The 13,003-nt window shown below is 33.0% G+C and overlaps 2 protein-coding genes and 1 pseudogene across 5 annotated transcripts; 2 read left to right on the forward strand and 1 right to left on the reverse strand.

Annotated features, from left to right (window-relative positions):
- Nucleotides 1–1,592: 1,592 nt before the first annotated feature.
- On the forward strand, nt 1,593–8,621 carry LOC108558778 (inositol polyphosphate multikinase). Of its 4 annotated transcripts, none has more exons than XM_017915806.1 (5): nt 1,593–1,782; nt 4,235–4,474; nt 7,309–7,607; nt 7,666–7,801; nt 7,858–8,621. In XM_017915806.1, exons 2-5 carry the CDS (start codon nt 4,273–4,275, stop codon nt 8,505–8,507), a joined length of 1,287 nt encoding a protein of 428 aa, XP_017771295.1. In that variant the 5' UTR covers nt 1,593–1,782; nt 4,235–4,272; the 3' UTR covers nt 8,508–8,621. The 4 variants fall into 4 exon arrangements, with proteins under 4 accessions (XP_017771295.1, XP_017771296.1, XP_017771294.1 ...); XM_017915807.1 differs by having other exon boundaries at nt 1,593–1,722; XM_017915805.1 differs by lacking the exon at nt 1,593–1,782 and adding an exon at nt 3,579–3,924.
- Nucleotides 8,622–9,145: 524 nt separating this feature from the next.
- On the reverse strand, nt 9,146–10,712 carry LOC108558765 (annotated as a pseudogene).
- Nucleotides 10,713–11,503: 791 nt separating this feature from the next.
- LOC108558780 (venom protease-like) lies at nt 11,504–12,947 on the forward strand. The gene is made up of 6 exons (XM_017915812.1): nt 11,504–11,611; nt 11,663–11,836; nt 11,922–12,013; nt 12,069–12,178; nt 12,230–12,647; nt 12,699–12,947. Exons 1-6 carry the CDS (start codon nt 11,533–11,535, stop codon nt 12,873–12,875), a joined length of 1,050 nt encoding a protein of 349 aa, XP_017771301.1. The 5' UTR covers nt 11,504–11,532; the 3' UTR covers nt 12,876–12,947.
- Nucleotides 12,948–13,003: the final 56 nt, after the last annotated feature.

Raw genomic sequence — 13,003 nt, forward strand, 5'->3', positions numbered from 1 at the left:
ACTATTATAAAAACCGCTTGCATAAGTTTAAAGTTATAACGATTTAAAAAAAAATACTAGTTAAAGAATGTAAACTGTTTTTGAAACAACGGAAGGAACAGAAGGTTAAACAATTGTCATCACCTACGACAGGAATCCGTCATTATCCCAGTTGAAAGTTCTATACTTGCCAAGTACTTGTAAAGTAAAATCTTCTAAAGATTCGTTAATTTGAATGATGATGATGATAAAAATTCTTGCCAAGTACATGTTGTAAAGTGAAATCTTTCCATAAATATTTTGCAAATAATCATAGAACATAATTATGTTACATAGTTTTTAGAATCCGTCATTATCCCAGTTGAAAGTTCTATACTTGCCAAGTACTTGTAAAATAAAATCTTCTAAAGATTCATTAATTTGAATGATGATGATGATAAAAATTCTTGCCAAGTACTTGTTGTAAAGTGAAATCTTTCCATAAATATTTTGCAAATAATCATAGAACATAATTATGTTACATAGTTTTAAGTAACCAGATATCAAATCTACGTAAACAATTTTAATTGAAACATTTAATAGGCGATTTTTGTTTTACTTACGCAATTGTTAAATGATTCGTTATATTTTGTTTCGATAGTTGATCAACTGGTTTCACGTATAATAAAGTATGTAATGTAAAAAAATGAACTAATTTTATTGTTGTAGTAAAAATTGCTTTCGTCAGCTTAAATTAATCATGATTTAATTGTGATTACGTCTTAATAAATATGTAGTTAATTTATATTTCCTATTGATTGTACTATTATAAAAATTGCTTGCGTAAGTTTAAAGTTAAAAAAATACTAGTTAAAGAATGTAAACTGTTTTTGAAACAACGGAAGGAACAGAAGGTTAAACAATTGCCATCACCTACGACAGGAATCCGTCATTATCCCAGTTGAAACAATTGAAAAGTGCTTTAAGGATACAAACAATTTGTTGTAATCCGGAGCCACGGACTAGCCTCGCCCCGGTCGAAATCCAATGCCAAAGCGTGTGACTCGTCCGTACTTTTCGCTCGTTCGATTGAACTTAATGTCACATACTTTTACCACGAAGCGATTGTATGGGCGAGTCTTTTGTTGTTTGATCGAAATAGATTTAAAACCATCGAAGGTTGCTGCTGCCGCCGCCACTTGGAATCAGAAGGAAAAAAACAAAACAAATGAATAGACACAATTAATGTGTGCACTGAAAGAACGCCGGTTTCGAAACAGATTCATAAAAATTTACATCCGCTTTTTCGAAATCACACAATCATTTTCTTCTCGTTATTATTGTTATTCGGAGAAGCAATGAAATGTATCAAGTGGAACCGTTTAATCCTCATCTGCATTCGCCTAATCCGTGCATACCATTCCAATCTCCTCTTGAGCGTTGGCTTTACTTATAACTGTTAACCAATTACCTCTTTCTTATTTACAAATCCTTGCATCAATAATCCAATAGAATTTTGATGTATGTACCAAATTACCAATTCCGTTTAGTTTACATTGAATCATTCGTCTGTTTTATAAACATCGATCGACTCGGATAAGCAGTGTTGAAATTTTCTTACGCACAAAGCCGTGCACATCCAGTGTTTTCGTGCACGTTTCCAGCATTCGGACACGTTCCGTCGTACCAAATAGTAGAAAAAGGAAGTCGAATGGAAGAACCCATGTTGTTTACCACGCCAGACGATCGCTACCACAGTCGAAGGTGATGTGTTTTTTCTTTGTCTTCATTGTTTACTTCTCCTGTTTTCAAGCATTCTGAAAGGTAAAACCACAAATCAGCTTCAACATTAACTTCCAATTATTAACCATAACACTTAAAATGCAATATAACTTCAACCGTTTTCAACCATCATTAAATTTAACAGAAATTCTATTAATACACATTCAGTTATTACTAGTCTCTACATTAATTATTATATAATTTAACATTTGCTACATTGCGTTCACTTATGAAGTTACATACTAATAGCATATAAATAATTCATTAAAGTAAAAGAAAATTGAGAGTGTAAAAGTCATGGTTACAAAAGAAATGTATAGTTTTTTCAGGTCTTTAAATAAAATATTGACTTTTATAAAATTTATCGAAAATTATAGACTAACTAATTATAATTATCGTTATTCACCAGGTTAATAACATTTCTTAATTAGTAAAATTAATTAAGCCATAAACAAGGTCAGGTGGGAAAGAAGTCTTATATTAATAAGATTATCTATATTGGATTTACCTTATAGACTTATAGGTTTTCCAAACATTAGAGAAAGTTTAGTTTATTCGTTCACGAAACTTTGAGTATTTCTAATTGGTTTTTCCTAAATGAAATAACGTTTATATTGAGATTACAACATGAGGACAAACATAAATAATTACAAAAAAAGTGTCATAATGAATTTGAAACCGCAAAGAAAAAATGAGCACAGAAATATACTTTACTGGAAAAATAATTTTGTATACGAATTCTCTAAAAAATATTTTTATTTTGTTCAATTATTAAAATTTTGTTGGTTTTGAAATTTTCAAACCGGACTTTAATGAATCCACACTAATCGAATTTATAAACTAAATTAAATATATATTTGTTTATCGAAAATTTAAGATAAATTAGAAAAAACATTATAAAAAATGATGCATTTGGATGAAACGTAGCAAAATCGTAAGTGTCATTCAGATTACGGACTATAAATATATATGATAACAATTATCGGTTTATTTCTAGGAACATATATTCCACTATGATTTATTTTCATTTTGGTTTCTATGTTTACTTATTTCAAAAGAAATAACGAATTCCCAGATTTAGAAGTGATTCAAGCTTACAAAATAATCACGTTTAAAAATATGCGCGGACATCAGAATTCTAAGATAATTAAATTTAACCAAGTAAATTTAAATGTAATTTCATCATTTGTTTGTATAAGAAAAATTGAAAAGAAATTTCGTTTTCTTTTTCGCTTAGTTTTGATGGTCTCATTAATGGGCTATAATTGAAGATATAATGAATCCTGTTGTTCGCTTCTAAAGTTTTACGATCGAAATATTCATTAGAAAGTAATTTATTACCACAGTAAACGTCTTTAGGATCATTTGATGTGTAAATCGTATATGTGAGTGATCAATGTTTTATGGTAACTATTAAAATTTTGTAAGGATTAAAGATATATGTGACATTTGGAGAAGTGCACTTTTAGAAATGGAACGATCCGGTCTATAGGTCATTGACCTACATGACCTGTAGGTCAATTATATTCTTGGATCAATCATATCAAATTATTATTTATTTAAATCCAAAGAAACAATAGTGATGATTATCATAGAAAGTGTTTGATCTGTATTAATAGTTTATTGGGTTTTATAATAAACGATTGGTGAATATAAAAAAAATCTGGTTTTGAGAGGTGATATAAATGGGATTAGCTTCTTTCTTTTCGAATTTCTTTCCAATTAAGGTTTCAATCAATCAAATATAAGCTGATTTCACGTGAAGTAATTAGGTTTTTTTTTTGATTGGGATACGCTTTCTATTGAGTCATGGAAATGAAACAACCGAAAACTATAAATAACAATTTAATGATTCTATCCCAAGAAATTGCGGCTTGGTCTGGCTTATAGTAATGAGCAGAAATTTTATTGGCCACTTGAATATCGCCCTCGAGGAGGAGATACGAAAGCTTTGCGCATGAACCTCCTACCATACCGAACGATTCATTCATAAAAAAAATCCATCCCACAAATATTCGCTCGCATGCATTCACTACTTTTCACTATACACAACACGACATGTAGTAGAAGAACAGAATCCAAAATATACCAAATAATAACAGTATAGTTGATCATAGTGAAAGGAAACATGATACTATGAATAAAATAGTGGACAAGGTTAAGAATGCTTCGCACTCAAATAAGGTATGGAGTAATTGTATACACCCAAATTACCCAATCACTCTTACTTAACTAACTCCCTTATTTGCTTTGGTGAAATTCTGTATGAGTTATCTCACTCCACCATATTTGACTTGAAGTTTCATTGATATTCATTCATTGTGCTGTAATGTGAAACATTTTGCAACACACAACAACATATGTTTGAAAATTATATTATTTTTTTTGGTTGCAACAGGAAACGCACATGTCATAGATATTTCTGTATTTGTCTTTTCAACCTGCTCCTGATAATCCCCCTTGTACTGATAATAATAAGCTATTCCCCTTTCAGGTGTAAAGTGTAAGTGTACATTTAGATAACAATAAACCATGGGAAAGAGTGAAATCGATAGATTACAACCTAGCCAGTTGAGTGCACACATTGGAGATGGCAACATGGATAACCAGCCGAGTCTCTACACCAGCAACAACAATGAGAGCAAGAAAGCTGCTGAGGATGTTGATGAGGAGGCAGAGCCAGTGGAGTTGGAGAACCAGGTGGCTGGACACACAAATGATGGACACAATCTAGGTATGCCCTTTTTTTTTTTATTCCTAATTGCTTTTTGAGCTTGTAAATTAAATCTTTTGTTTATTATATAGATTGTAAACAAATTATTTATGCTATAAGTTACATTCAAAACATTTTCGATGTGTTTACAAATTTTGAATTTTTTATTGGTATAAACAAATAAAGTTGTGTAGGCTACTTCCAAATCTTATCTGTACATTTGGTTGACTAGCATAAATATTAACTTCTTACAATTACAGTGAAACTTTGCTTAACGATTTAATCCGTTCCAAAATTTCCGGATTTTTACTCGTATAGTGAAACATATTCAAAAATATACATAATATGTGTATACAAGTTTTAAAAATGATGTACTAGGCGCGCAATCCGGGACTTTTCTTCATAATTTTTCTTACAATTAATTTTGCTCGTTAAGCGAGGTTCCACTGTATAGTTGAATAATAAAATAAATAGTTTGGTTGAAAGAAGTTTTAATCATTAATAAGTTAATTAGCAGAAATTTTATCAATTATACAGCTTTAGTATAAATCATGCTTTTATAATCTTTATCTTCTTGCTGCATTAAACTAATCATATTTTATTTCTTCCAAAACGACTGAATGAACTAATCTTATTTAGTATCGTGTTTATTTGTTTGTTTCTAATTACTCGTGATAATGAATTCGAAAACAGTTTAATTGACGATATTCCAATCTATATCGTAAAGATTGCTGTAACTAATAAAAGTTTGACTTTTCATGCAAATCATTTATCGTGTCCAGTCTGCATCGAAATGCTTAATGTTTATCACGTGTTTTTTCTTTGAAATGCTTAGAGTCACGCGATTCCTGATCATTATTTATTTTTATTACTGTAGTAATTAATTCTTTAAAGTATTGATGAAAATAATATTTTTGTGCCAAATAAGTTTCAATTTATAGAAAATTTAATTATTGGATTAGTTTGTAAAATAAGTAATTAATGAATACATTAAGGTAAATCAATTAAATATACATTCAAATTTTTCTCTATACTTGATATTGATTCTCACCTATGACTAATTTCTAATGCAGACACACAGGAATTTTGTAGATGATTCGTCTGAACATTTAGATGTCCTTTATTAACTCCTATGTAAATGTGTATTAACGTAATAATATATATCTTAATATAACTAAATAAACAAATATACATGATAATTATATTATAACTAGATTACTACAATTACTAAACCATTTATAATCATATGGCATTAAATGGGTTGACAATAATATTTATATAACCATGGTTATTTATAATAACTCTCAATTGTTTAATAATTGACCATAGATTTTGTTTAATTTCGTTGGTAATGAAAACTTTTGTAATTGAATTCAGAACTTGAAAAATTCGTATTTATCACAAAATTTTAATAACTTTAAAAAAATATTTTAACATTTCGAAATGTGAATTTAAATAAAAAAAAAGATATAGAAAATTCAATGAAAATTATCTGTATTTTAACAGTAACTATTTAAAAAAAATATTTTATTTAGATTTTTCATAACCCATTCAGTAGTATACTTCATATTTGACAATTTATGAAAGTTAAGAAAAAGAGTGTTGAGGTTAGTGATGGGTGATCTGCAAATAGTCAAATTGAGATAAATATAATATATTTTTAATAACACTGACACGATTTCTATTATAATAATTTGTAAATTTTAATGAATTAGTTGATAGGAAAGAAAAATGGATATAAAATGTACACTTAAGTTACTAAAGTCTTAGTTCTAAATCATTTTTGTTGAACTATTTCATTTGTATTGTAGTGCAAATGTAATAAATTACGTGTTTTTTGACTTCAAGCGTAGTTTAGCCATGAACATTCTTTCTAGTAACGGGATATTTTTGTAATCTAAATTGATTTGCTTTTAGAGATCATTATGATTTTAATTATGTATGATGTAATTCGTATATTCATTTAAAATAATAATCAAAGTTTACGGTTTTCTATTTACAAATTGTGCATGTATAAAAATATTGCGGCTGACTTTACGGGAAATCCTACTTTTGTTAAATCTATGCAGATTCGATTACATTATCATACTATCATCAATGAAGTGCATTAGGTTTAGATGATATCTAAATCATGCACGACAAACAATACAGAAAAACTATAACTGTTTGTAATTTCATTCATTGTTGACTCTACTAATACAGGGCACATGATATCCATGGCTATCCGACGCTAACCAGTTTTTTAGCCAGATAAAAATCGCTGTTGATGTAGTTATTATTTCAGTCATCATCGAAACGCAGAACAAACTCAAACAACGATAATTGTTCTTTATTTGCGTTGTTCGGCAAATGCCATTAGCATAATTAATATCGATTATGAAACCGTATGTGGGATATACATAACGCGCTTAATCTTGACGAGATAAGACGAATAATATTATTATGAAAAAAAAAACAAAAATTTATGGCAAATCTCTCGCGATTTATTTGTTAATCGATCGTAGCGTAATAATAGAACCCGGGCAAGATTTAATCGTGAATTCCAAGAGATTTTCCGTATGGGAAAAATAAGTATACCCGATTTTATCTCGCACTATTTATAATATGATTAGAGCATTGTTTTTTCCTCTCCTCGAGAATAAGTCTGGAGTGGGACTGAAGTCATAAAACACGTCTCTTCGACCCGCAACAACGCTAAATGCGCGTGATTGTCGATACCGCATAATTGCAGAGAGCCGTACTCTCGAAGGCCAGCGCAATATAAACATTGTCTCTCTCCAGTGAGTGGAAAGCCTTAAGCAAACACTATCACAATGTGTAAGGATTAAAACTGAGCTGTATGTGATCTGTTCTAGGCATGTTGAAGTACAAAGGAGCGGTCTTGAAGCCGATCACCAAGGTGGTGAACGGTGAACGCGAGTCGTGTTTCTACAACGATCTGGACGCCTCGTACAGCGCCAGTCTGAAGCAGCTCAAGCAGTTCGTGCCTCAGTATTTCGGGAAGGAGGTCGTCCCGATCGGGGATAAGTTGGTGGAGTGTCTTGTGCTGGAAGATTTGACTAAGGGGTTAAAGGAGCCCTGCATTATGGACATCAAGATAGGAAGAAGGACGTGGGATCCGCGCGCCAATCTGGATAAGATCAAAAAGGAAGATGTAAATTGTTTGAACGTGTGGTGAATGAGTACACGAACTGATGGATGATTGTTTCCAGGAGAAGTACAAGGAGACGAAGCGAGATCTGGGCTTCTGCGTGCCGGGATTTCAAGTATACAAAATAACGAACGGCAAGCTGAAGAAGTACGGAAAGGAGTATGGAAAGAAGCTGAACAAGGAATCTATAATTGAAGGTGTGTAGTTTGATTTAAAGGTTTGGGTTGGCTTACAGTTAAGGGTATATTCGCAGCTTTCAAGGTGTTCCTCAATGGTGACATCGCTTGGAGTAGGTGTCTCTTGGTGCAGCTGCTGGTCAACTTGTGGCGAATACAGAATTGGGCTAAGAAGCAAACTGCGGTGCGGTTGTACTCCTCTTCGATCCTCTTAATCTACGACGCGCGACGCCTGAAGCAGAACCTTGAGATCAACGGATGTTTGAGACAAACCAAGCCGAAGCCTCCAGTGCTGAAGCGATCTGCAAGTTTGTATAGACCTTTAAGTATTGCCATCCTGCACGACAAAGAATCCGTTCGTACTGGGTTCAGCGGACAACTCAACGCGGATGGTCCAATTTTCACCAACAGCAAACCATCATCACCTAGGATCATCAATTGCGCTCCGAGCATCACCAGGAAGGAAGTGCCTACGCTGAAACGCATGCACTCGTTTCACAATAACTACGACAAAGATTTGCAGACGATACGCGATAACTACGTTTACATGTTGGATGATCTGGTGAGCGAGCAGAAGACGGAACTGTGGGCCACAGCAAAGATGATCGACTTCGCGCACGCCTATCCAGCCGAGTCCAACACCATTGACTACAACTATTTGGATGGCATCGAGAATCTCGTGAAGATTTTCGAAGGATTCTTGTCAGAATGTGATAATAGAAACTAACTTATAAGACTGTATATTACTTGTATAGAACGACAATTGCCAATTTAAACAAAACAGAAAACTACATATTTTTATATATATAAATTAATAAAGATTTTAACCACAAACTCGCATACCTGCTATGATTTACACCTTTACAAAAAAAAACATATTTCATCATACACAATCACCATTAAACAAACTATTTCTATAATTGTAATAATACATTGGATTGTTCTAAGTTAATTAAAAAACTTGATTTATTAAAATAAATATTTAGGAAGAAAAATAATCAATTCATTAAAAAAAATCCTCTCCCTCTTCTTGACAAGAAAGAATCAAAGTCAGAAGATATTTTAAAATTAGTCAAATGAAAAGGAACTAAATGCGTTTGGAAACGTAAAACCACTTGTGGAATTATTGATTTGTTATGTCTGAAATCATTGTATATACTTTACTAGTGAGGAAATTAATTAAGTAAATACGTTATTTAATTCGAAAGGTAAATAAAGATAATAATAATTCTTACTTTTCTCTTTTTTTTTTATTATTTTTATATATTATCTGCGAATAACATACTTTATTTACACCAATAAATATACGAGATATCCATAAATATATTTGATATATATATATTTTTTTTATATATAATATTTTAAGTTAGTTGGAAAACATGTAACGAAAATAAATTAATAACATTAGTGCAATTAGAAGATGCTGTAGACTAGATGTGCATCTTTGCCGTTGATGGTTCTACGTCTTCCGTACTTCAAGTAGTATTCATGCAAGAGTATGTCTTTGGTTAGGTCGGTTACCAGCAGGATGTTAGCAATGTTAAAGAAAACCGTAGCCCCGAAGTAAAAGTTAGAGTTGGCGCTTCCATAGTAAATCCACAGATCCCAAAGCACCGGTCCCAGCATTGTCGAAACGAAGAATATAGTGAAAGTCACGAACATGCTGTGCATGTTGTTAAAAGTGTGCTTCAAGCAGGGGATTAGAGACAGTGTCAGAGCGTAATCTCCGACGCAAGGATACGACTTGAATATCGTGATCAAGGATAGCAGCAGGATCAGAACGATGGCCGGTTCTTTGCGGTATCTCAGCGTAAGAGGTACCAGGTATACGATTGTTGCGTTCAATTGGAAGCTGTACATGAAGAGCGTGTAAAAGTGCTGGAACATCTCGGTGAAGAAGTACCAGAACACTCCAACGTTCGGCTGCTGATCCTTGATCTGAAAGATATAACCGATGGTTGCTTCAAAGAAGTTGGGATTTAAACGGTAACAGGTAATGAGTAGAGTCAGGAGTACCAGAAAGTAGCAAGTTATGTAGAAGGCGGCTTTAGCAATCGATTCGGTGCGTTTGATGACGGACAGATACAGAGGACTGAGCAGGATTATCTGATAAAACGATTGGGTTGTCACGATCGCCAATAAGACGACGGTCAAAAGGAATTTTCCGGAGACGAGCGAGTATATGATGATTGATATTAAGGAGTTACTGAGTGTAGTGGTGGTCATAGCTATGCAGTTAACCATGGTGAAGGGGTTGAACAGGAAGATGCAGGTAACGTAAAACGGGATCCAGAAGAAATCCTCGCCACTGGCGAGCTGGCTTTCATCTGCATACATATGCTTGTTCTTCTCTTGCTTCACAAACAGGTGGAACATGAAATTCCTGCAGAACAGGTACAGGAAGTGCGCCGTTATTATGTCAAGCGTTGCGAAAATGTAAGGCAGGTAGTTAGAGCAGTTGCTTAGTATGTAGATGTAGAAGATTAGGTGGGTTGGAGGCTCATGTAAAACATCACCAGAGTATGGATCTACACCGATTGACTGCCTGAATTTCCCTTCGATCACACGTTTCAGGGAGTTCAATGGGGTCGTCACCTCCACCCTCCTGGCGATATCCGTTTGGAACTCGGAATTGATCAGTTGGACTCTTATGAAGGCGGCCAGCATATAGGTTAGGCTTAACCTAAGGTACGGTATTCCCATTCTGAAACTGTGCGAAATTGAAGATGCGGAAGAAGGATAGAATAGATATTTACCTGATTGATTGATAACCACTAATGAATTATTGATTATTCAACAATTATTACTGGACCGGCAGATCTTCACGCTCATTGTTTACATTATTGACATTAGCTGACAGACCAGATGGATTCGTCCCTTGGAAACAGGTCGATTATTTTTGTTTGAAAAATTATCAACTATATAGATTCTTTCAACTGTACAGATATTTCTCCTAATATTATCGATTCTAATTAATTTATTCAACTTCGGTCTATTGCGATATTTCAAATGTTTATAGCTTTGTATGTAGGCAACCCAACTTTCTCCATTCATTACAATGAGTAGCAATTATGAGTAATCATTGATTTGCGTGGGAAAACAATTAAATTATTATTCAATAATACTAATTAAAGTAAAATTAACATTTAACAAAGAACAACAAGTAACTTAACTAATGTACATTACAAAATAGCTACTTAAAGATCAAAGAAATGAAAATGAACAACAATGATTATTCAATTATTTTTAACGATCTAATACGAATTTTAGAGTAAATGGCGTATTGTAAGCTATTTATTACATAAAGTATGGATTATTATTGGATAACAAACATTTTATTTGCAGAACTAATATTAAACTAATGAACTAAGTAAAGAAACTTAGTAAGAGTTAGTAAAAGTCAAATGCATCAAAAGTGCATACAAGTATTTACTTATGAATGTGCAAACAGATTGAACTTAATTTGGATAAGTTTTAATGAATATTTATACTTTCAAGTAAATCCAATTAATTTAGTTTATCTCGATAAATTGTAATTAAACAAAATAGGACAAATTAATTGAATATTATAAAATATTAAGAATTCACTTTATTTACAAATTTACCTTTTGTAGGAAATACAATGAAATGGGATTTTTTGTTAATATGCAAATTATTTATAAAGTTTATTTATAACGTAAATGACAAAAGGTTTTTCCAAGTTTATTTAAAAGTGAAATCTCGACTATGTAAACAGTTTTTCATCATAAGCGATGGATGCAACTGCGGTTTTTATAAACGTCTTGTTCTTAGTAGCCAATTTAATTGAAATCGCAAACGGTCAAACGCAACGTTAGTGATAGTGTAATTATGATATACATTTACGAAAATTATTGGTTTCAGGATCATGCACTTTGTCGAATGGTCTTTCTGGTATTTGCGTACCAATCAGGGATTGTCCTAGCGCCGTTGCATTACTCAAGCAAAGACGACAGGCCAACATCTGTTCATATATTAATGATGAACCAGTCGTATGTTGCGAAAAGCAATTGGCTATTGGTGAAAAGAGTAAAAATTGTAAGTTAAATAAATGTAATAGAAACAACTCATTAATAATTCAAAGATAATATATACGAATACTAATTTTATAACTTTCATGTAGTTTGCAGCAATCTTATTAAAATAATAAAAGAGACAATAAAGATTTTAGTGGTCGGTGGAACAGATTCTTTGGCGGCAGAGTTTCCGCACATGGTAGGTTTGTAATATCAAAAAAATAATGCGTAAATAACTCAAATTGAATCTACAGGCAGTTCTTGGTTTTCGTAATAATGATAACATTATCTGGGCGTGCGGAGGAGCACTGATCAGCGAGAAATTCGTGATGACTGCCGGACATTGCCTGTACCATTCCGAGTTGTAAATATGAATATAAACTGTTAATCACTTGTTGTAATTGAAGATTTTTAGCGGTGATGTTAGAGCTGTCCGCTTGGGAGACTTGAATTTGTATTCGGAAACTGACGATGCGAAACCGCAGAATTTTTTGGTGAAGTCCACCCATAGACATCCTAGATACATGCCACCATCGAGATACAACGATATTGCTTTGGTTGAATTAGACAGGGCAGCAACAAGAACAAAATACGTGCTACCTGCTTGTTTGAATACTCAGATGTTTATACATTCAAGTAACGCGTTTACAGCGACTGGTTGGGGTTCTTTGGAGTTTTCAGGACGACAAGCCGATCATCTGCAGAAAGTTAACATCTCTTTGGTTGATAACGGAAGATGTAATCAGTTTTACTCATTGAGTAGGAAATTGAGGGCGGGGATTCGCGACGACTCGCAGATCTGCGCCAGCTCTCCGCACCGCGATACGTGTGAAGTACTATTTTAATAACATCATTTTCTTTTACTATCATATGATTTCTTTAAGGGTGATTCTGGAGGTCCGCTGCAAAGAAAATTCCCCTTTGGAAACAACGATTTTGTTTACGTCATTTACGGCGTAACGTCGTTTGGGAAAGCTTGCGGATTGTCCTCGACTCCCGGCATTTATACAAGAGTTTCTTATTTCTTGGATTGGATTGAACCAATCGTTTGGCCCAACTAATCTTCAGTTCTCAATTATGTCTCAACTAACGAAAATAAAGATAAAGAAAAATAAACATTGGTTTCTCGATTACGTTTGAAATCTTATTTTTTTTAATCACAATATTGAAACGAATTAATTTATTGCGT

Source organism: Nicrophorus vespilloides, unplaced genomic scaffold, assembly GCF_001412225.1.
Source record: "Nicrophorus vespilloides isolate i.1.1-1 unplaced genomic scaffold, Nicve_v1.0, whole genome shotgun sequence".
Taxonomy (NCBI): Eukaryota; Metazoa; Arthropoda; class Insecta; order Coleoptera; family Silphidae; genus Nicrophorus; species Nicrophorus vespilloides.

What these genes read in the sequence shown, in the direction of transcription:
- LOC108558778 (XM_017915806.1), top strand. Translation starts at nt 4,273, where the DNA reads ATGGGAAAGAGTGAAATCGATAGATTACAACCTAGCCAGTTGAGTGCA. An exon ending in AAATGATGGACACAATCTAG is followed by an intron (nt 4,475 to 7,308) that starts GTATGCCCTTTT and finishes GATCTGTTCTAG; the next exon opens with GCATGTTGAAGTACAAAGGA. An exon ending in ATAAGATCAAAAAGGAAGAT is followed by an intron (nt 7,608 to 7,665) that starts GTAAATTGTTTG and finishes GATTGTTTCCAG; the next exon opens with GAGAAGTACAAGGAGACGAA.
- LOC108558780 (XM_017915812.1), top strand. Translation starts at nt 11,533, where the DNA reads ATGGATGCAACTGCGGTTTTTATAAACGTCTTGTTCTTAGTAGCCAAT. An exon ending in CGCAAACGGTCAAACGCAAC is followed by an intron (nt 11,612 to 11,662) that starts GTTAGTGATAGT and finishes TATTGGTTTCAG; the next exon opens with GATCATGCACTTTGTCGAAT. An exon ending in TGGTGAAAAGAGTAAAAATT is followed by an intron (nt 11,837 to 11,921) that starts GTAAGTTAAATA and finishes ACTTTCATGTAG; the next exon opens with TTTGCAGCAATCTTATTAAA.